Source organism: Cinclus cinclus, chromosome 22 (genome assembly GCF_963662255.1).
Source record: "Cinclus cinclus chromosome 22, bCinCin1.1, whole genome shotgun sequence".
NCBI classification, from domain to species: domain Eukaryota; kingdom Metazoa; phylum Chordata; class Aves; order Passeriformes; family Cinclidae; genus Cinclus; species Cinclus cinclus.
Genome location: NC_085067.1, coordinates 3126647 through 3148844, shown reverse-complemented (window position 1 = coordinate 3148844; position 22198 = coordinate 3126647). Strand labels below are relative to the sequence as shown.

General features: G+C 52.3%; 3 protein-coding genes across 5 annotated transcripts in view; 2 read left to right on the top strand and 1 right to left on the bottom strand.

Annotated features, from left to right (window-relative positions):
* The first annotated feature begins 87 nt into the window (after positions 1-87).
* Positions 88-3335, top strand: GEMIN4 (gem nuclear organelle associated protein 4). The gene has a single exon (XM_062506898.1). The coding sequence runs from the start codon at positions 88-90 to the stop codon at positions 3286-3288; it is 3201 nt and encodes a 1066-aa protein (XP_062362882.1). The 3' UTR covers positions 3289-3335.
* A 1850-nt stretch (positions 3336-5185) lies between these two features.
* On the bottom strand, positions 5186-9340 carry TLCD3A (TLC domain containing 3A). Its single transcript, XM_062507018.1, has 5 exons — positions 9219-9340; positions 8463-8546; positions 6198-6411; positions 5999-6094; positions 5186-5548 (listed from the first exon to the last, which is right to left on the bottom strand). The coding sequence occupies exons 1-5, from the start codon at positions 9338-9340 to the stop codon at positions 5279-5281; spliced, it is 786 nt and encodes a 261-aa protein (XP_062363002.1). The 3' UTR covers positions 5186-5278.
* A 304-nt stretch (positions 9341-9644) lies between these two features.
* VPS53 (VPS53 subunit of GARP complex) overlaps positions 9645-22198 on the top strand; it is a 62124-nt gene continuing 49570 nt past the window's right edge. For all 3 annotated transcript variants that reach the window (XM_062506980.1, XM_062506979.1, XM_062506981.1), the window contains exons 1-4: positions 9645-9742; positions 12286-12366; positions 13404-13453; positions 14241-14307. In XM_062506980.1, coding sequence (XP_062362964.1) covers positions 9659-9742; positions 12286-12366; positions 13404-13453; positions 14241-14307 — 282 coding nt within the window. In that variant the 5' untranslated portion in view covers positions 9645-9658. The remainder of the gene's footprint in view (positions 9743-12285; positions 12367-13403; positions 13454-14240; positions 14308-22198) is intronic.

Genomic DNA, 22198 nt, shown 5'->3' with positions numbered 1-22198 from the left:
GCCGCCAGGGGGCGCTGCGTGTCGGGGCGCGGCTTTGCGGCGTGACGTCAGCGCGCCGACGGCGTGACGTCAGAGCGCGGCGCCACCATGGAGCCGGCGGAGCTCGGTGCCGCCATGGCCCCCGCCTGTCCCGCGGGGCCGTGGGACGTGGGCGAGGAGACGGCGATCCTGCACGGCGGCTTCCTGCTGGCCGCCCGGCTGCTGCAGCCGCGGCCGCTGCGGGAGCTGCGCAAATGCGACTGGCCCCGCGCGGGGGTGCCCATCACCGACGCGCTGCGCGAGATCGGCGAGCGCTGCCCCTCGCCGCTGGGCCTGTGGAAGAAGGAGGCCGTGGCCATCGTCTGGGCGAAAATGCTGCTGCCGGCTCCTCCGGCCGCGTCCCTGGAGTGGGGCTGGAAGGATGACGGGTTCTTCTCCGTGGGTGCGATGATCCCCGATGTGAACCACACCGCTCTCTTCGAGCTGGTCAAGGCGCTGGGCGTGCCCCGGCTCTTCGTGCAGCTGCTGCTGGCGCTGCCTCCAGCTGTGTGCCGGGGACAGCTGGAGAAGCTGGTGGAGTACATCTCCAGCGAGACATCCCTGTCGGACATCAGGTTCTTCTTGGACGTGTGGTGGGAGGTGATGAAACACAGGGAGGGACAGGAGGATGCGACGGTGTCTGCGTTCAGCGCTCTCATCCATCGGAATGGGGCTGAGCCCTCCCTGGAGGATGGTCTGCAGCCCCCAAAGAGGTTCAAGGGTGACCCTGGGAACCCCCCAGGGCTGCCGATGGTTCTGCTGGAGGGGTTAAAGCAGATCCGAGGCAGCATCGCCCAGCCCCGCCTGAGGTGCTATGCCCTGGCCAACCTGGCTGAGCTGCTGTGCCTGTCTGCTGGGCTGGGGCCAGGGGACAGCCCCCTGGCCATCACAGAGCACCTGGCCAAGCTCAGTGCCATGGTCAGCCTGTGGAGCAGTGACACTGACAGCCAGTACCACACCTGTGGGCTGGGAGAGAAGGTGAGGGAGGCAGAGAGAAGCATGATCCTCCTGTCCCTGACCCAACCCTCTCGTGAGGAGCTCTTTGGTGGCTTGGAGTTACTCTGCAGCTTGTTGCAGGCCTGGGGAGAGGAGCTTCAGGACACCCTGAGGGGATCTGAGGAGCTCTGCTTCGAGAGCTACCGGCTCCTGGACACTCTGACCACCCTTGGGAAGAACCTGGATTTCCTCCTGGAGACTGGAGACCTGGGGGAAGGTGAGACACAGGTGGTGTTAGAGCTGACCCAGCTCACCAAGGACTTTCTCAGGGACACTAGTGCTTGCTTAAAGGATTTGGACACCAGCCTTGTGTCTTCAGTTGCCATGGCAATCATTGCACAAAGGCTAGATCGACATGTGGACATGTGCTCTGTTTTTGCATCTGAAAAGACCTGGGCTTTTTCAAAGGCGTGGGTTGAGTGCCTGGTGGAAAACAAAGCTCTGTTCCAGAACCCTGAGCTAGTTTTCAAATTGCTGGAGACACTGGTGAACTTTGCCATGTCCCACTGTGACAAGGAGGCCCAAGAGCTGCAGATGCAAGTGACCAAAGCCATCGTGGAGTGTTACAGTGAGCTTTCATTAAGTGACAAAAACAAAGTGATCTCGGGTGTCCTGGCATCCTGGGGTGGCCAAGGTCTGTCCCAGAACGTGCAGGCTGTCAGGGAGGGGTTCCAGGAAGACATGAATGTGACTTTGAACCAGATCACAAAGAGTGTGTCTGATGAAGGCCTGACCAGGGCTGTGGCTTCCATGGCCAGGCTGACGCTGCTGTCCCCTGAGGCCACAGTGAAGCAGGTTTGTCATCTTGCTGTGGTCAACCTCGGAGCACACCAGTTCCTCGCCCAAATCCTCTGCTCCTTCCCAGCACTGAGCTTTCTGGAGAGCCACAAGGATCCAGGCAGGCCACACAGCCTGGTGGTGAGGTGTCTGGAGGAGGCAGTGTGGGGGCAGCTTTCCACGGCGAGGGAAGAGGAGCAATTCCTCCAGTTCCTGGCCTTTCTCATGCAGCCAGGCTCAGCCACCCCACTTGTGTCACCTGCAGAAGCAACCAAAGCCTTTGTCCTTCCCTATTTGAAGTCAGACTCTCCTCAGATTGAGCTGAGCCTGCAGATCCTCAGTAAGGTTTTGGGAATACCATCCTGTTCACAGGAGCACTGGATCAAATCCTGCCACCCGTTCCCACTTCTCCTCAGCCTCTGCAAACTTCTGGATGGTTACACCAAGTACTGGCATCAACCTAGGGAGCTGCTCTTCCCTTCCCTGGAGACCAAAGACCTGATTCTCAACCTCCTCTGCCAGCTGTGCGAGCTGGTGGGACCAGAGACCGTCCCGTCCTTGGAGCTGTGGGTGCAGTCAGTGGCCTGGCTCCACAGGAAGGTGGCATCACTGGACTGGACCGTGGGGCTCCATCTGAAGAAACTTTATGGGGACTACTTCAAGAACGAGGTCCCAGCGACGCTGTTTGAGATCTGCAGGCTCCCTGAGGACGAGTGGACCTCGCAGTCCTGGCCAGCCTACGGGCCGGGCAGCGGGCTGCTGGCGTGGATGGAGTGCTGCTGCGTGTCCCCAGCACTCAGGGACACCATGCTGGCACTGCTCACCGTCAACGTGGACAACCCCGAAGAGGTGAATCTCTTCAGCAAAGGCTTCCTGGTGGCCCTCATCCAGGTGCTGCCTTGGTGCAGCCACGGTGAGTGGAAGAGGCTGGCGCCCGTGGTGGAGCAGCTGCTGCAGAGGCAGGTGCTGCACGTGCCCTACACGCTGGAGTACGTGCAGCACATGCCCCTGCTCAACCTCCGCCCATTTGCCTGCCACCTGCAGCTCTCCGTGCTCTTCCTCAGGGGCTTCCAGCTCCTCTGCAGCTCCAGCTGCTCCACCTGGCTGCCACCCCAGGCCTGGCTGCATGTGGTGCAGCTGTACTGCGCCAGCCTGACCGACCTGCTGGCCTCCATCAAGGCCACGGCAGGAGCCGCCGCTTCTCAGCCCTGCTCGCAGGAAGTGTCTTTCACCTGCATCCAGGTGTTCTGCCACCTGCTGCACGTGGCAGCCATGCTGCCGGCTGGGGACTGTGGGGAGCCACTGCTGGTGGTGGCCCTGGAGGTGCTGTCACAGTACGAGGTGTCCAGCAAGGCTGACACATCGCCCTGTGCTGCTCTGCGCAGAGCCAACGAGGGACACTTCCTGCAATCCATCACAGACAACGTGGGGCACGAGGAGCTGCGCAGCACCCTCCTGCACAAACTCAGCAAGCTGGGAGCACGCTCAGAGCACTGAGCTGGAAGTTGTAAGATCTGTAATAAACCCTTATTTTTGTCTTTTGAGTTTCTTCCCTCCCTGCTGTTTTATCAGTGGGAGTAGCCGTATAAAGATGGGGTAGGAGGAGCCACTTTGGTTTCCTATTGGAATAACTGGGCACAGCTGTTCCTGAGCCAAGCTTCCAGTTCTGTGGCTGCAGCCTTGCCTGCTGGCTCTCTGGGTTTACACAGCAGCCTCCAGCACTGAGGAAATCGCTTCCCTCTGGCTGCTTTGCCACCAGCCCTCTCCTAGTCCCAAGAGAATTGCTGGTTTTGCCACGTGCTGCCGCAGGCTGGAAAGCAAGTTGGAGGCTGGGAAGCGAGTTGGGTGAGTTCGGGACAGGCAGGAAGCTTTGGAAATCCGTGTGTGCTGCTCCTGCCTGGAGGTGGGGGTGCAGCAGTAACCCCACATGTAACACCCCCACCCAGCAATGAACGGCACGTGGAAGAGCCAGCCAGTGGTGTGACTCAGAGAGGAAATCTTTATTGGTCTCCTGATAGTAAATAGGGCAGTGTTAGTGCAAACTGAGGTGCCTCATTGGCTGGGATTTTTTTTGTCCTTACATAAGGCACATTTTTCGCAATGAAAACAGTGAGATACAACATCTGTAAGGAGTTGCAAGCGGTTTGTAACATCAGCTGCTCTCGGTGGTTACTGTGACTGCAGCCTCTCTGTAACAACAACCAAAGGTCGAAGAGGCCCAGAACTGCAGCCGTGGTTGGGACAAGATCCAACACCCAAAAGATCCAGGTTTCCCAGAGCTTGGCTGCTGGTTTCAGACAGAATGGAAGGCACAGAGTGGTCACAGGTCTCTGGGCATGGGGGGTGTGCCAGTGCAGTTCCCTGCCCTGGAGCAGGCCCAGGAGGCTGCAGGAGGAGGTGGCTGCCCCAGCTGGTGGTGGCTGCAGGGAATGAATTCGGCTGTGATCTGATCGCACACACCCTGTGGTGCAGGGTGAGCTGGGGAGCCTTGTACCTATTTTGCTGTGACTAAAAGTGGAAATGGGCTGAACTGGTGAAGGTCCAGCTCAGCATCCTGTTCTGGGGTTGCTGGTTCCCTTTGTGCATCCTCAGTTCTGACCCTGGCAGCCTCATGGGGGGTGGGATGGGGCTGGAGGGTTCCACTGTACAGGTGTTTCCAGGGCGTGGTGGTGCCAGCTGGAGGGCAGAGCAGAACAGGGTGTGCCAGACGGTTTTAAGCACCTGCTGAGGGGATGCAGGCCAGATAAAAGCAGCTGTGGTTAGGGGAGGGAAAATTGCACCTCTGCCAAGGAAGGGCTTTGCATAGTGCCCTGTGTGTTGGTGAGACAAGGACTTAGCAGGTTCCTGTCCCCATCCTGCCCTGAGACAGCAGAACCATTCCCCTGTCGTGGCATTAGCTTCTGTCCTCCAGCCCTGCTGGGATCACAGGAGTTCCCCCAGGACTGTCAGACAATTGTAGTGAAAAGCACCCTCGGGTTAAGCAGAGCTTGAGCCCAGCAGCAGCAGGTGAGGTGCACGTGGGTGGTCAGAGGCCGAACAGGGCTGTAGCATAGAACCGAAGTCAGTAAAGGTCAGGAACGGCTCTGCAGAGCTGTGCTGCAGCTCCAGGCCTGGCTGGGGCTGTGACAGGTCGGGCACGAGCTCCCCAAACCCGCTGCCGGCTGCTCCAGCATCCCCGCGCCGGCCGCAGGCTCCTCCACGCCGGTGCCCGGTGTCAGCGCCGGGAAGGGGGGCTGGAACGAGGAACAAACCCCTCTCGTGTAACCCTCAGTCCGGCGGTGCCGCAGAGACGGATCCCGGAAGGAATGTCGTGCTTCCAGCCCCGCACACGAGGCACTGGAGCGGCGTGGGAGGAAAGCCTTCCTAACCCAGGCTGGTGCTGCCTGCACGGCGCTGGAGACTGGAGGCTGCAGCTAGCGGAACCGCTGCTCCCCGAGGGAAGAGCCGGGGCTGCCCCTGTGCCAGCCCCGGGCCGTTATCGGCTCCGTTATCTGCTCCGGTGGGCGGGAGAGCCGCCGTAGAGCCGGGCGGCCTTGCGGCAGATGAGCCTGAACCAGTAGAGCTGGGGGGCGATGAGCGAGGCGTTGGCGATGTTGCAGTGCAGGGGGATGCGGAACGGCACCAGGTAAACCGGGATCCCCACCTGGCGGGCGTAGGCCGCGTACATGAAGGGGAAGAGGAGGATGCGGCACAGGAAGAAGGTCACCAGGACGAGGATCCCGTTCACCTTGTGCAGGAGCGTGTCCTGCATTTTGAGCTGGGGGAGGAAGGAGGTGAATGTGGGGTGAGCAGCACCCCAGTGCTCCGGGGCACTGGGAGTGCTGGGAGCGATGAGATGAACGTGCTGGAGGAAGGAGAGGAGGAAGGTGGGGTAGGAAGGGATGGAGGAGGGCAAGGGGAAGAGAGATGAGGGCAGAGGTGGAAATGAACGTGGTGCAGGGGAGGAACAGGCAGGAGAGGGCAGCTGTCACCAGCCCACGGCACAGCCCCCAGTTCCAGGATTGCACTGGTTACTGGGGGAAAGGGATGGGACTCTGGGAGGAAGGCAGCACTGCAGGGGAGATTTGGGCTACAGCTGTGGGGCTTCCCCTCTCTGAGACACCCCCCAGCTCAGCCACTGCCTGGAGAGGGGCTGATGGAGCCTGGGGCAGGGAAAGGGGATGAACTGCTGTGGGCTTCCCAGCCCTGAGCCCCCCCCCATCCCTACCTGCATGAGGATTTTGCCTAGTGATACAAAGGGCGTGCTCAGCTCTGCTGTGAAGATGCAGCCCACGAAGAAGTCCCCCAGCTCTCCTCTGAAATGCTGTAAAGAAAGGCAGCGCTGAGCACGGGGCCCTGAAGAGAGGTGGCCAGGAGGCAATACCCAGCATGTCCAGGGGACCCTGGACTCCTGCAGCAGCCCTTACCTGGGTGATGGGGGTGAGCACAATGAGGATGAAGAGGTGGTGGGTCACCATCAGCCTCTCCTGCAGGAGGAAGCTCCACACGCTGGCCAGTGAGTGCTTCTTCTCCAGGATCCCCTTCTCCTGGCTCTTGTGCCAGTGGCAGAGGTACATGACATAGATGTCATAGGTCATGTAGGGAACCAGGACCCAGATGTACTCCACAGCCAGCCAGTGCCTGGGGAGGAGCAGCACACACAGAGGCATCGCAACAGCTCAGAGCACCTCGTGATGCTCTGGGAGGTGGAAGAGTCTTTAGGACTGAAATGGCAGCAATTTAAATGGATTTTGAAGATGGAAGGAGGTGAATTTTAACTCTGTCTGGCTCAGCAGGTACAGGCTGACCCAGAGAAAAGGTGCCTGGTACGTGTGGAGACGGATCTCTGTGCTGAGCCCGCTGCTGCTGGGCTGTGCCAGGCACTGAGCTCAGCCTGGCCCAGCACAAACACGGCGTTAATGAAAGAGCCTGATTAGCCCCACAGCCAGGTGTCTGCTGCACGGGCCAGGGGTGCAGAATTTTTTAGGATCCAGCACCAAGCTAACACCTCTGCACAGGTGAACTCCTCCCCTAAGACCTGGGACCCCCAGAGCTGGTGCTTGGTGGTGGAAACCCCTAATCCTGGGTCTCTCCTGCCTGTCACACTGCATCAGCTGGATGCCTAACCCAGGGAATGTTTGGGAAGCACATGGAGAACTCGGAGTTAACCAGGGATGGCTGGCCTGGAGTTTGGAGAGTGAAGCACAAAATATCCAATATAGGCAATAAACCCCCACGAGGCGTTTGTCAGTTGGGAAATAATTGCAGGCAGCTGCCTGTTCCCAAAGCGTGTTGGAATCCTGGTTGCACAATCTGGGCAGCAGGAAGCCCTGCTTTACAGGGACACCGGCCTTCTTAAAAAGTCTGCATGAAACCACACTGATAAAAAAAAAAAAAAGACAAAACCACCCTACGCTGTTGCTTGGAGAAATGTAGCTTGGGGCTCAAATCTCTTTTTGCTCTCCTGTCATCCCAAGAAAAAAAATTATTGTAGGAGTTCCTGCTCCAGATGGAAAGATGTAAGCAGTGTGAAGCACGGGTGGCAAGTGTTTGTGTTTGTAAAACTCACCCAGGGCTTTGGAGGGCAATTACAGTGCCAGCGATATAATGATTGTCTGCCTCTGTAAATAAACTGGCAAATTTTACTGCAACCTTTGTGATGCTTCCTGGCTCGCTGTCTTGCTGTCATTCTCCGAGGCCTTCCCTGCTGAGCACTGGGCTCAATTTCCTCCAGATTCAAAGAAAATCTAGGTCTCTGCCCACAAAGTGTTTGCACAGAGCCCTTGGCCTTGAGTACACCCAGGCAAGTAGACAGCTCCAGGGGAAGGAGGGCTGCTGGCAGCACCTTCTGTCTGTGTGGCTTTGGGATCCATCATCTGCCTCATCTATACAGCAGAAATTTAATTTCAGAGGAAAACGGTAACTCAGAGACTGCCTGAGTTAAGCAGGTCTGAGGAATCTGGATAGATATCACTACCTAGAGGAATTCATATCTATGTACTAAAGACAGGTCTGCTATGACCAAGGTGGCAGCCCTTCCTAAAAATCACCCTAAAATCGGTGTGTGACAGTCAAATTCCAGCTTGGTATGATTATATTCTTCCCTCCTGTAATCTTCTCTGCTAGTCTGGATAATAGCTCTGTTTTTAAGTCTTCTGACCCAGATTACGCTATCACCCCTCCTGAGAGCCACTTTTCGGCAGTTTATCTCAGATCACTGAGGACAAGGCAGCAGGATTTTCCTTCAGAGCAAACTCCATTCTGACTTTACCATTTCTGGACTCTTTCAGAATTGTTTTGGCATACCTTGATGCACCTCTAAAATCAGTTCTCACCGTGTCTGCTTGACTCTGTAGCAATTTCAGCTTCCAGCAAGGAGACTTCCTACCCCTTCAGAGCTAATGATGTCTATATTTTTCTCTCATATACAGCCCATGTTACAACCCAAGCCTTTGGAGGAGGCTGTGCTGGCAGAGCACCCCCAAGCCTGAGCAAGCTGCTGCTGTTCAGGGGGTGTACAGCCAGCACGTTGCCCAACCCTTCTAGCCCAAGTCGGGGAAAGAGGAACACGAAACTGGTTTTCCTCTCCCCTTTGCAAGCCTTTGGCAGAAAACCCTCCAGCCCCAAGCTGGCTGAGCACACCCTTGGCAGGCTCCCCACGGGACAGTGGGACAGGGTGGGCTCTAGGTTACCTGTCATGCACCACGTTCTTGCAGCTAAGGACAACCGTGATCCCCGACACCGTTGCCATCGTGGCTTGGACCGTTGACACCAGCCTGAAACGGAGCGAGAGGAACGGGGTCACCCCAAATGTGACCCCACAAGGATGGAGGCACGGGGAGAGCTGGTGGCACGGACACCCACTCCGTGCACACCCCAGGATGCGTCGATGTGGCTGTGCCAGGCTCTGCCTCCCGGGGGAATCTTGCCAGGTCTCGTCCCTTCCACCCTCGCGGGTCGGTGGGAACGCTGCCGGTTCCCCGTGGGCAGAGCAGAGGTGCACCGGAACATCCCCGCCCCGACAACGGTACCACGGTACGGGGCTCGGGGCCGGGCAGGGCCGGGCTGAGATGCCCGCACTCGGGGGGATGTTCTCACTCGGGGGGATGTCCTCACTCGGGGGGATGTCCTCACTCGGGGGGATGTTCTCACTCGGGGGGATGTCCTCACTCGGGGGGATGTTCTCACTCGGGGGGATGCCCATGCTCGGAGTGCTGCTCCTGCCGCCGGTCCTTGCTGCCCTCGCGGGATCTGGGCTCGGGACAGCCAAGGATCGTCCCCTGAGCGTCGCGGCACCCCGGAGTCCAGGCTCACGGCCGGCAGGACTCGGTGCTCTTGGCCTGCCCGGATCGCTCCCGGTCTCCGTCCCCACCCCGGTCCCGGTCCTCATCCCGGTCCCGGCGGATCCCGCCGCAGTGCGCGTCACCTCCCGCCGCTCCTGCCCGTACCTGCCGCTGAGGAGGATGCGGTCCTTGAGGCTCCATCCCGGGGCGGCCCAGCGCAGTAACCGGATGCAGAGGATGAAGAGCCCCGGGAAGAAGGCGGAGGCGAGGGCCAGCGTCCGCCACATGGGGACGAGCGCACTGTCTCCCACCGCCGCTTGTCAACAGCCGGCCGGGCAGCGGGAGAGCCCGGCTCGCCTCGGCTCGGCTCAGCTCAGCGGGGCCTGGCTGGGCTCGGCTCGGCTCGGCTCGGCTCGGTCCGGACCAGCCCCGCCGCTCCCGCCGCCGGGACGCGCCCCGCTCCGCCGGGCGGAGGCCCCGCCCCCGTCCGGTTAAACCACGCCCACTCGGCGGAGTCACGCCCCCACCGACCACACCCGGGTGACTCAGGCCCCGCCCCGCGGCCCCGCCCCGCCCCGCGCGCTGCCGGCGGAAGCGGCGCCGCCATGGAGGAGGACGAGCCGGAGCTGGAGGCCGGGCTGGAGGCGGCGCTGGAGCTGGCGCCCGCCGTGCAGGCCGCCATCGAGCAGGTGCGCCGGGCGGGTCCCCCCGCTCAGGGGACAGGTGCGGGCGCGGCCCGGGGCCGCTCGGTGAGGGCCCGCGGCCGGCTCCGAGCCGCTCCCCGCCGGCTCCGGGCCTTCCGCTGCTGGGCCCGGGGAGCGCCGGGCCGGCCGTGCCCGGTGTGGGGCAGAGCCCCGTCAGCCCCGGCCGGGCCCGCGTTGGGGGCTGAGCGTGACTCGCCGCGTCCCCGTCAGTGTCGGCCGTGCGGTGTCTCTGTGTTAAAGCGCCCCAGCGCAGCCCCGGGCCTGTGGCTCCGTTGAAATCTGGATAATCGAAATGTCTTGGGTTGGCTCGCGGTTTCTTCACCCAGAGGATGCTGAGCATTGCCCAGGTTCCCCAGGAATGGGCACGGCCCCGAGGCTACCACAGGGCTTGGACACCGCTTCAGGGATGCTCAGGATGGGATTGCTGGGGTGTCTGTGCAGGGCCTGGAGTTGGGCTTGGTAATCCTTGTGGGCCTCCCACAACTCAGGGTGTTCTGTGATTCTGTGTTCCAGTGTTCCCTGAAACCCCTCGTGGCACTTGGAGCCCATCAGAATCCCGTGAGAACCCAGGGTAAAACCGTGGCTCTTGTCCTCTGTGACTGAGCCTGTGCTGTCTGCAGCCGACCCCTTCCATCTCCAGGGCTCTTCCCTGCAGCAGAAGTCTGGGCAGCAGCAGTGTCTGTCTCACAAAGTAGCACTCAAAAAAGTTTTTTCACTCTCTTCCGTGTTGAGGCTTGTGGGTCACTTTTGGTGGCCTTCCTCAAAGAGCAAGAGGAGACCTTGGGAAGTGGTAAATTAAATGGCAGCTTCTAAAGGTGACCTAGAGCCTGCCCAGAGCAAGAATCCTCTGCACTGGTAGACATGAGTTTATTGAGCAGTGGAGAATCCACCACATGCCTGCCTGAATTATTTTAACAAACAGTAAAGCTGTAGGAAAATATTCCCATCCTGAGCACTGGGAGATGTTGAGGATGACACCACCTGCTGCTTTCCAACTTCCTCTCTGGCACTTCTCAACTCAATAATCCCGTTGTTCCTGTCAGTGTTCCTTAACCAGTTTTGGGCAAAACCTGCCCTGTTCTGGTTAAATGAGCAGAGCTGGCTCAGCTGCTCTGCTGGAAGCAGGGTGGGGAGCACAGGCAGAACTGGTGCCCCACCAAACCCGGGCTAGCATTTCTGATTAATAGGTTGTGACAAACTCCTGGGAGTGACAGCTCCTGCAGCTGCTCCAGCTGCCTGCAGCACTGATCCCTATCTGCGGTTTTGAGTGGAGTTCCTGAGCAGCCTTTATCTCCCATCTCACCTCTTGTTTCATCTACTCTTAATACTTGTGGAGATTTGGGGTTTGTGGAGATGGAGTGTGAGCTGTGAGCAGGACAGGCTGGGTTTGATGCTGCAGTTGTGCTCTAAGGATGGGATGGTGTCAGAGCATTTTCCTCGGTCACCACGACCTCATGCATGTTTTAAGTGCTGCATGCTTCTCCTTGGCCACAGGTGTGACTGGGGAAACTTCCCAGCAGGGCTGGTTCAGGCAGAATTTGCTTTTATCTCACAAAACCACTGATTTTTACAGTGCAAAATGTGTGAAAAAAGCATAAATGCTTCACGTGCCCAGGTGTGAAGGCTTTCAGTGAGCAGGGGGATGCTGTGGGGTCGGCTTGGCTTTTACCAGGAGGATGTGTTGGCCATGGAGTGCACAGCTAATGGCTCTGTAAATATGGGATAAATATCAGAGAATCGTGGAATACTTTGGGTTGGAAGGGACCTTGAGGACCATCTCGTTCCTTGCACACCTTCCACCATCCCAGGTTGCTCCAAACCTCATCCAGACTGACCTTGAACCCTTCCAAGTGATGGGACATCCACAGCTTCAGTGTGGTAGCAGAGAAGGGAAAGCACCACACTTCAGTCTGTGGGGACAAAAAGCAAAGCCTGGCAGTCATGTTTGTGTTCTTTGAACTTCTGAGGATGGATGAGATCTGTTTGCACCACAGCTGCTCTCTCCTCCTTCCCAAATCATTCAGCAGATTGTGTTTCTCTCCCTCTTCTGTGAAAAGTGGTAAACCCAGGTCTCCAGAGAACTTGTACAACCACTCCTTAATTCATCATGTTTCCTATTACACAGCTGTGGAAAGCAAACCCTCTGTCTGTCACCACGAGGCCTGGCAAAGCTCTTGCCAAGAGCAGGGCAGAGCCTCAGCTTGTTCTCAGACAGCAACAAAAGCATCAGGATGCTTTGGGATACATTAGTGGCTCGTGTGTCTTGGGAATTCCTGGATGGATTGTGCCAGGGCTGTGTGTGGAATCATGTGTGTGAATTATCTGTGTTTATCCAGGCTGATATCCACAGGAATTTTGGGAGGTCAGAGAATGTGGCTGCTCTACTCTAGGCCACTTGTTAGAGAAATCCTGTGAGATGCAACTGGAAGCGGGTGCTGAAGGAATTAAAAGTAGTAGATAGAAACTGTGTAAAGTTGCAGAAATTACTGATGATGGTTGATTGTGTTTGTTTTCCTCCCTCTCTCCAGGTATTTCCCAGCCAAGATCCACTGGACAGAGCAGATTTCAATGCTGTAGAGTATATTAATGCTCTCTTTCCCACTGAGCAAGTAAGTAATGCTTTAAATACTCTCAGAATTTACTTTCACACTCTTTTCTATCAGATTTTACTTCCACCATTTACTATCAGGGTAACCTGATAGCAGATGACCAAAGCAGTGTTTAAACCTGTACCCAAACCTTTTATTTTAAACTCTAGCACAGGAAATAAAGCTTTAACAATAATCACTTCTTAAATTTGCAGGATTTGCTGTCATTATGTGGTCTCTTTCCACCCGGAGTGCTTGCTGCAGTTAAAATCCTGCTTTGATCTGTAGAAATAAATTAATTTTCTATGTAGGTGGAGTAAATTTCATATATCAGTCATTGGTGAGTTCCTAAGGTTTTCAGCCAAATCAGGCAGGTGTTGCCTGTACAGTGTCACAGAAGAGTTTGACCTCCTATTGTTTCTTTTGAAATTTAAAGAATGAGATTGCTGTGAGCCCACATCCCTGCTTTGTGTTCCCAACTTTGGCCTCAGGGGCTGTTTTGGATTAATCTCTTGCAAAACAGAGATGTTTCTACAGGTGAAGTTTGTGTTGGGAGGCTGCTCCAACATTTACCACGTCTCAGATCCTCTGCAGCACCGGTGGTTTTTGGCTCGCAGCTTTTTCCAGTGGTGTGGCTTAGCTTTTTTTCCCCTACCAGCAGTGAAGAGCTGTGTCCCCAGCAGTGCCTTCACTCCATCTCCTTCCAGCCTGTTTTCTGCATGTCTGGGCTCTGCAGGGGGGTCTCAGCCCAAAGGCAAAGGCTCTGTCCCCATCCCCACTGCCCACTGGAGGTCACTGTCACACAGCTTTGCTGACAAAGGACAAAGAGCTCAGGGATGGGGGAAGCCCTGAGCCCTGACCTGTCTTTCTGCTCTTTATGATGTGACAGAGAAGCAGCTCAGTTGTTGTCTCAGTTCCTCCCCCCGTAAAATAAAGCCATTGCTCTCCTCTTCCTCAAGACCCAAGTGTGATGGAGTGTTTGGGATCACAGCTGACATATTCCTCTGTAAAACATTCACCATTTCACTTCTCTCTGATTGGCTTTTTTTATGTTCCAGTCTTTGGCGAACATCGATGAAGTCGTGAACAAGATCAGATTGAAAATAAGGTAAATGTTTCTCCATTTCATTGCATCTCAGGTGGCCTGGACTGCTTGTCACCAAGGCTTCATAAATGCAGCCTTTGTGCTACAGCTGACAGGATTTAGTTTGTTTAAATGGCATGGATAGAACCAGCCTCGAGTCTAGTAGTGGCACAGAAACAATTATAATTTTTTACATTTCACTTCTGTTATGTGCCCTTCAGGCTGTTTAAGCTGATGGGCTGCAAAGTGCAGCTTTGAAAAACAACTGAGAATCAAAAAGTACCTAGTTTTATTACAGTTTGAAGGCTGAGTGAGCAAACTACCCAAAAGATTCAGCTGCCAAGAATTCAGTGATGTTGGGGTCAGAATATAAATTGTAAAAACTTTCTCTCTGTATATTTGATTTGTCATTATTAGTTCTAAAAGTGCAAAATAAACACAAGTGTGCATGAAATACTTAAATTTTCTGTGCTGGCTGATACTGCCAACATGAAATGATTGAGACAGTACTTTGCTATGTGGGAAGTTGAAATGCAAACAGACAAGGGAGAGCTGACAATATTGCTTAAGGGAACAGGAATATAAGAAACCTTGGTTAAATTAGGAAATGGGTTTTTATTCTTGCAACAGGACTTTTAAATTGTGCAAGATAGTGCCATTGAACAGAGAGGGGAGGGGGGAAATAATGAGTTTAGCATTGGTAACATCAGCTTTTTTATTTTAAATTGGTTCTGTAGCTCTCAAGATTCCCCCAGTTGTTTGGGTCAGGCTCATGGAGGCTGGGTTTGACCCTCTGGATTTTTTCCTGCAGGAGGTTGGATGACAACATCCGAACTGTGGTGAGGGGCCAGACCAACGTGGGACAGGATGGAAGGCAGGTATGTGCAGCCAGGAATGCCAGGGCTTCTCAGCTTGGGATGTCCCACTGAGGAATAGCTCTGACAGGCAAAACTCCATTGCTGTTGTTACTGAGATGTTTCTGTGCCTCTCCCACTGATGAGCTGCTCACTCAGCAACTCTTCTGACTTGCCTTGCCCTCTGAAGGGAGGTGAATGGGGAACTGATTTAAAGATTAAAAGCAGGAGGCCTGTGTGGCACTTGGTGGTAAAATGAGCAGCACTGAACAGGTACAAGTACATTTGATCCTGGGTAGGGATCAATACAAGGCTGTTTGTCCTTTTCACTGAGTTGTTTGCTGAGGTGTCCCGAGTTGTTGGTCACTGTGCTGATCACTGGCTGCCATTTCCTCTTGTAGCTCTTGTTCAGCCCTCAGGTTTTCACTTGTGTTTTGCCTGACAGAGGTGTTTGCTGAGAGTTCAGTATTGGTGATCACAGCCATGGCTGCAGGGAGTGTGAGTGCTCAGCTCAGCCCCTGTGTCAGCTGATTTTGAGGTTTCACCTGGTTTGGCTCTATTTCCTGTCCTGTTTTAGACCAGGGACATTGAACCTTGAACCACCAGCCAAGGTTCCTCAGTGACTTCTTAATACCAGCCTTAATACTGGCATGGGCTAATTACCCTCTCTGTTTTCCACTCCTTGCTGTCACAGCAACTGGTATCTTACTTCTAATCCTATTTCTGCCACGGAGCCCTCGAGGGAATTACAACCTGCCTGTGCTTTTGTATTGCTTTAGAGAAACATGGGACATGCTCATCTCTCCCAGCTGGAATAGTTTAATCATGGATGTCTAAGTACTGCTATGAAACTGGGGATGTGCTTGGGATGTGGCTTACCTGGGAGTGGTGCTGCCTGTAATTACTGTGCAGGAGTGAGACAAGGACTCAGGTGGGGAGACAATTATAGAAATTGAGAAGGGAGTGGAAGCTGGTGTAGTACTTGGAGAATTTGGCTGTGATTGGAAAGCTGGTGCTGTTGTAGCTTTTGGGGCCCATTTGAGAGGATAAATTCTCTGAGAAGATCACGAAAGAGTGGGGTTGAGAGGAGCTGTGGGGTGAGAATTGCCTGGAGAGCCTCAGGACTTGGAGAAAAGGATGAACACAAGCAGTGCCATGAGCAGCTGTGCCCGTGGGATAACAGGAGTGTTTCTGTGCAAGCTTTGTTCAGAGCTCTGTCCTGTGCCTGTGCTTTCTCACTCTTCCATCCCTTTGAAGTTCTCCAAGGCATGGACAGATGGACCTGCTCAGTGTCCTGCTCTGAAGCACCAGGAAGGCAGAGCTGTCTGTGCTGCTCTTCCTTCAGTTTGGTTATGAAGGATCCAGTTAAAATCCTGATTAAATAAAAACCTTCAAGTGTTCACTTGTGTGTCCATGCGGGACTTAATTCAAGTGGCCTGGAGCTTCAGTTGATCAAAAATATCCCTGTATTTAGCTGTGGGTTTTCCTGTTTTCCCTCATTTTGCTGCTTTGCAAAGTAGAAGCAAACTTTAAGGCAGATGCCAGAGCTTTGCAGTTGCATGGACTGAGGCCAGACAATCTCCCAGGAGTACAACTGTTGTTTCTTACTGTGAGATCCTAACAAATACTGGACCCATTCGATTATTTAAAGTGTTGCTTCTCTGGGAAGAAAAATAGATTGATTCTGAAATGTTGTGAGCTTTTTCTTTCTATGTTTCTAATCCAAGCCCATCGTTTCACACCTGGATATGTATTTTTTGTGTGAATTGCTGGAACCAGACTGTTGGAGTGGCTGGACTTGGCTGGGTGTTGAAGTTTAAAGCAGTGAAGGAGCATCAGCAAGCTTAGATATTGGAGGTCACCTTACAGTGCTGGGGAACTCTTGAATGGCATTTCAGTTTGAGATGAAATTTTACATTTGTCACCCCAAAACCAGAGGAAATCTAGAAGAAACATTTGCTGTTGCTGTCACCCCTGCACTGTGTCCCCTGAGTATCCTGGGTGCTGTGTGGGGGAGTGAGGCAGCCCTTTGCACATGACCACCCTGTTGGTAGCAGATTGTGGGGGTGAAAACCTTGTTTTCCAGCTTCAGCTGCCTGTTCCTGTGCTGAAAAGTGCCTTTGTTTTACCAGCATATTCTCGGGGGAATCAAGGACACTTGGAATGTTTTTATAGAGCAAGAGGTCTGACTTCTCCCACTTGGATAAGGAAGGGTTTTATTTTCCAATGCATGGTAAGAAATTGTTTTGAAACAACTGGAAACAAGATGCTGTTAGGGCAGGTCAGTTCTGTGCTTGGAAGGGAGTTGGTGTTGCTGTTTTCCTTATTTAGCTTTCCTGGTAATTTTGTCCCACAGCAAAACTGAGTTCTAGTTTCTATTGATCTTATATTCTTATTAAATGTGTAGGAAAGTTGTATCCTCCAGACCAGTATTTCCCTGCAAAATTGGACTGACACATCCACATGGATAGATAGTGTCTTCCTGTGAGCCTCACCCCTAGGCAGCCCAGGATGTAGATCATTATTACATTTTATCATGACAACCATAACTGCAAACCATCCTTGGTTAGTAAGGAAACAGTTGGCAACCAGCTTTTGCAAGAGGTTTGAGACAAAGCTTAAAAGCAGCCACATCAATTAGTTTAATCTCTAATCTTCTTCCATTTCTTCTTCTTCTTCTATCATTCTTACCATAAGAGATGTCTCCAGCCTTTAGCTCACAGTACTTGCAGCAGGCTGGCTTTTGGAAATGTCAGATTTTTTTTGGAAAATTCCTGGCTTCTGATTTCCATCCCTTGGCACGCTGAGTTCCAAGAGGAACATTGCAGTTCATCCTCTTCTTGAAAGCATGTGCCATAAATAAAAGTGCATCTGAACTCGGATTTTGTAGCTACTTCAATTTCAGTGGGAGCTCAGGGGTCCTGTGTATTTAACTGCAGGATTGGGCCTGAAAAATGTTTTTCAAAAACCTCTTCCCTCCAGTCACATTCTCTCCTAACAACCCCTGATACCATGGCCGGTGTTTGCCAGCGTTGCCTGACTGTGTTGTGTTGGAGATGTCCTTGTTGAGGGGTAAATAATAGTTTGAATAAACATCCTTTCAGTCTCTGACTTCCTTCCAAAGGAAATAAAAACCTTGGATGCAGTGGCATAGGAAAAAAAAAAAAAAAAGTTGTTTAATTCAAAGCAAGCTGGGAGGGTGTTCTTTGCTGAGTCTCTGCCCTCAGCTGTCCATGCTGGTCCATCCCTGCTGCCCTTGCAGGTGAGGGTAGCTCAGCCTTGACTTTCCCATCTCCTGTCAGCCAGAGCTGCCCAAAAAATAATTGGGAGTCTTGTGCAAGCACTTAATTCAAGTGCTGCTTGAATTACTGGGGTTTATCATCAACTTACCCAGTCCCATTTTTAGACACCAGTGATCCAGGCAAGTTCCTAGAAGACAAGCTGAGGTTATCAGCTTGGCAGACTGGGGTTTTTTGGTGGTTTTTTTGGTTTTTTTGTTGTTTTTTTTTTGTTTTTTTTTTGTTTTTTTTTTGGTTTTTTTCTTTTTTTGAGGAGATGGGATTATTTACAGCTGAGCCCAGCAAAGAGCTTTGCACAGCTGTGTTGTGAAAGAGCCTTGTCAAGAGCTGCACCTTCCCAGCTGTCCAGGAGAGGGGAGCCCAGCCTTGGTTTTGAGAGCAGGATAAGGTTTTGCTGATAATTGATGGTGAGGGAGCACTGCCAGCAGAGACAAATCTTGGTAGTGCTGCTGGTTACTGTCCCAGTCAGAGAATCTAAATCCCAGTCTGACCCAGTGGGGAATATGGAGTGTGTTTCTATGGAAATGTGCTCTCTGTGCTCCCTAAGGAAAAGGAGACCTTAGGGATAGGAAATCCAAAATCCTGATTGCAGATCCAGCTGCTTTGCTCTCTGTGATGGTGTTTCCTGTCCTGTGTGGCTGAGATGATGTTTGGGGTAACAATTCTGTGCCCCCCTTCCTACTGAGGTAATGGAACAGGGCTTTGAGGTGAGTTGTAGCTATGAGAAGGCATTTCAGTAAGAAATTTTCATGTAAAAATAGTTTTTTTGGTTTTTTTTTTTTTGTCTATCAGCTTTTAAATTGTTCCCCAGTCTTGCTGAGATACACGTGTGTGGATAAATTAGCAGCGAGGTGTCTGAAAAAACAGATTCTGAGTCTAAAAATAAAGGCCATCAAACAGATGTACCCTCAAAAGAGTTATTTAAGCAGCTCTAAAGACAGGAATACTCCCTTCCCCACAAAGCATAACGTTTCCCAGTTCAAAGCATCTGCCTTTTTGAAACTTTGCCCTAGAATTTCCTCCAAATGCAAAAGCCTTAAAATAGTCTGGCTCATTTGGCTTCCCCTTCCTGGTGCGATATTTCAGTAAAATCTGCAGACAATGCCCTGAACCTCAGAAATTATCTCACTAATGATCCTTTTATGGGAGGAAACAACAGCCGTGGGTGGAACATTCCTCTGTAGGGCGTAACAAAATTTTCCTTGGGAGTCCCAGACTTGGACTATTTTGGATGCCTTGGGAGAGGCTGGGAATGCAGGAGCTGCTGTGGTTCAGTTGTAACAGTTCCTAGGGAGCCGGTGCTATGCGATTTTTCCTTTGGAAGGGTTTTTTTTGTTTTGTTTTGTTTTTTTTCCCAGAGCTGCTGCTGCTGCTGCTGCTGAACTGGAGTGTGGGACGACCTTGCTGAGAGCTGCAGTCCAGTTGTGGCATAATTTCCTCTCTGCCCTAGGGTGCAGTATAAAAAGTTCCCATAGATTTTTCCACGGAGCGTTTAACGCGCTCCGTATGGTTTGATGTGTCACTCCTCAGCTGTGTTTATTGCTGAAGCTTCTGCTTGGACTGGCTGTAATTTTTTTGACAGTTGCTGACATGCCTTTACTGGTTGTTTGGCTGAAGCTGCTTCACCTATCAGGCTTTTGTCCTTGTAATAAGTGGCCTCTGCATTTGCTGCTGGTTTAACCCTTGCCGGTGTCTGTGCTACCAGAATGATGCTGCCTGGGTGGGTAAAGGTGAGGTGGATTCAACTTGAAATCCATTTTGGGAAGAATCAAGAGCCTCAGGGAGTCCCAAGATCCTAAGTGGATTTGTGGCTTGATAGTTTGAATCTAAATAAAACCCAACAAACTTTTTTCTGTTATTACTGGTCCATCTTTCCCTTCCTGCCCTGTGCACACAGCATGTGTAAATGACTGGAGTTGCATCAAATAAGGACTGTGTTTCAAAGAAAAATGTGGTTTGTTACTTAATGTGTCTGACTCAATTAATGTTAGAGCTAAGTTAAGTGTTAACTAGAAGAGCAAATTGATGTGCCTGGGCTGGGAAAAGCTTTGGATGTTTCTCATGGCTGAAGATACTGGCTGATAACTTGGATTGCTTTGGTTGGCTCCTTCTTTGTTTTGCTCCATGAAAACAGTGATACATATTTTCTTTCTCATAACTCCAGCAATACAAGAAAAGGGATGGCAGCTGCTGTGGTCAAATAATGGGAATATATCCTTGCTGCCCAGCCTGAGGCCAGACAGTTCAGCTGGCCATCTCATCTTTTGGTCAGCCAGGACTGTCCTTTCTTCTGGCATGTGAAAATGAACATCTGGGCTCTGCAGCTGTGGGGAGACTCCAACTGCCTGCCCTGCCCTGGGTGTGCTGCAGTGTCTGGCAGTGTTTGAGCCTGTGGAAGGAGGAGGCTGTGTCTGGCAGAGAAAAATGCCCACAGGTTGTGAGTTTGACAAGGTCATAGCTGGAAGTATGTGAAATAGTCCCTTGGTTTTTCTTTTCTTTAAATAGAGATCAGGAAACACTTTGCAGAATCAATACAGGGAGGAAGGAGGAGATGAAGATGGAGAGTGAGCTGAAGAAGAAGAGGGATGCAGGTGCTGCACATGGCAGTGGGAGTGGGATCCTCTGCTGCCCTTCTGAGCAGTGTCCTGCTCCCCAGGGCAGCAGATGGGTGGTGTCACCACAGTCAGAGTCTTGTCCCCTCCAGCTTTGTGAGGGCTGGGTACAGGCAGTGTCAGCCTGGCAGGCAGGGAGGTGTTTCTGTGCTCTGTGTGCATAAACCTGCTCAAGAAGCAGCGCTGTTGCTTCAGCCTCCCTCCTTTACCTGCACCCCCTTGTGTGGAGGTGGATTTTCTGACTGCAGGTTGTGCTTCATGCTGAACTGAGGCACCCAGTGCCTGCACATCTCTTACCCTAGGCACTTTCCTGCTGTTTATTTGTTTATTTAAACACATGCTCACTCCCAGCCATCAAATTCCAGTGCTGCTTCCTTGGCCACAGGTTTGGCTCACCTGGAGGGTGATCATGTGTCCCTGCTGCTGGGATAGCACTGACTGTCACAAGCTCTTAATAACAAATTAAACCTGAGGGGGCTATTTTGTGTCACAACCCCTGATGATGTAAGCACCATCTTTCGGTTATAAAAATTCTCTTTTCCCTGGCTAAGCTTTATCTCCTGGATTTTTATGAATGGGTCATTATTCTGAAATGTGAGCATATGAAATATGACTAGTGTTAGATTTTAATACCTTTTTAAGATAGTGAATGGATCAGGGTTAAATACAGCATTTTAAGCTGTGTGACTTTATATATTTTATGAAAAATCATGCCACAGATTCTGTAAGGCTCCAGCTGAGTGATTAAAGTCCCATAATATTCTTTTGTAACCCATGAATAATAAGCAGGGACTGAGCTGCCAAAATAAATCAAAGGTTGAGTTTCATTCAGAGTCATTTCCCTAGTGAATTGTGACAGCTGGACAATGTCCTTCCCTTGTAGAGACACTGAGTTTTTTCTAGCCCAGAACACGTTCAGTGCACAGGGTTTCAGGTGAATGGAATGCCTGGAAGAACTAGTGCTGTTCATTCTCATGCTGGCCTAACTTTTGCCATCTGCTGCAAGGCAGGAGCAAGTCTGAGCTTGACCTTGCCTTGTGCTTCAGTGGGGATGTTCCTGTCCTGAGGCTGGCAGTGGGGTTGTGTTTGTGCTGGCAAGAGGCTGGTGCTGGTGGTGTTGAAGGCACTGCAAGCTGCAGACTGTGAGCAGTCCTGTGTGGCTTTGATGCCAACAGAGCAAGAAACCCAGCCTGAAAAATAGAATTCCAAACAGGCAGGAGATTGTCTTATTGTGGGTATTCAAGGTTCTTTTATTTCCCCTTTTTGTCTTTTTTTTTTTTTGTAGTTGTTGTCTCACATTTTTGGTGTTTGGTTGTGTTCATTCCAGCTGTGTTGCTTCTGTGCTTATAGCAGGTAAATTGACAGGAATTCCACTTGGAAATCCCAACTTGTAGGGTTCCTGATGTGGTTGTCCTTTCCCCCCCCCCCATTTATATTTGCCTTTAAAGTCTGAACCTGTGCTGATTTTGACTGGGGCAGAGAACGAGTCCCATACTTGTGATGAAAATTAGCTCTACCCCAACCCAAACCAGCATATCAACGTGGATATTAATTCATCTTGCAAAATTTGATGTAACTCAAGTGGTTGCTAAACTTACCCCCCACAGAAATCAAGCACTGATATTGCAGATGTGGCTCTGATATTGCAGATGTGGCTCTGATATTGCAGATAACACCGATTGCAGTGTACAAACACATCAGCACACACACCAGCTGGAGTCCCTCAGTCATTTACTGTCTTCCCAAATAAATTCAGTGTGCTTTCCCTCTGATCAAACAGACCTGGGCAGCTCCAGGATGCAGGGAGGGTGAGCAGCATTGCCAGGGGCACTCAGGTTATCCAGGGCCCTGCAGGACAAGACGTGTCCTGGGCACAGGGAGGTGCAGCAAACACCTGCAATCAGGGTGTCAACAGAAACACCAGGGCAGACACTCACAGCTTGGCTATTCTGAAACAGATAAGCAGAATAATGAGTGTCTGCACGGGGAGGTTTTGCTCCATGA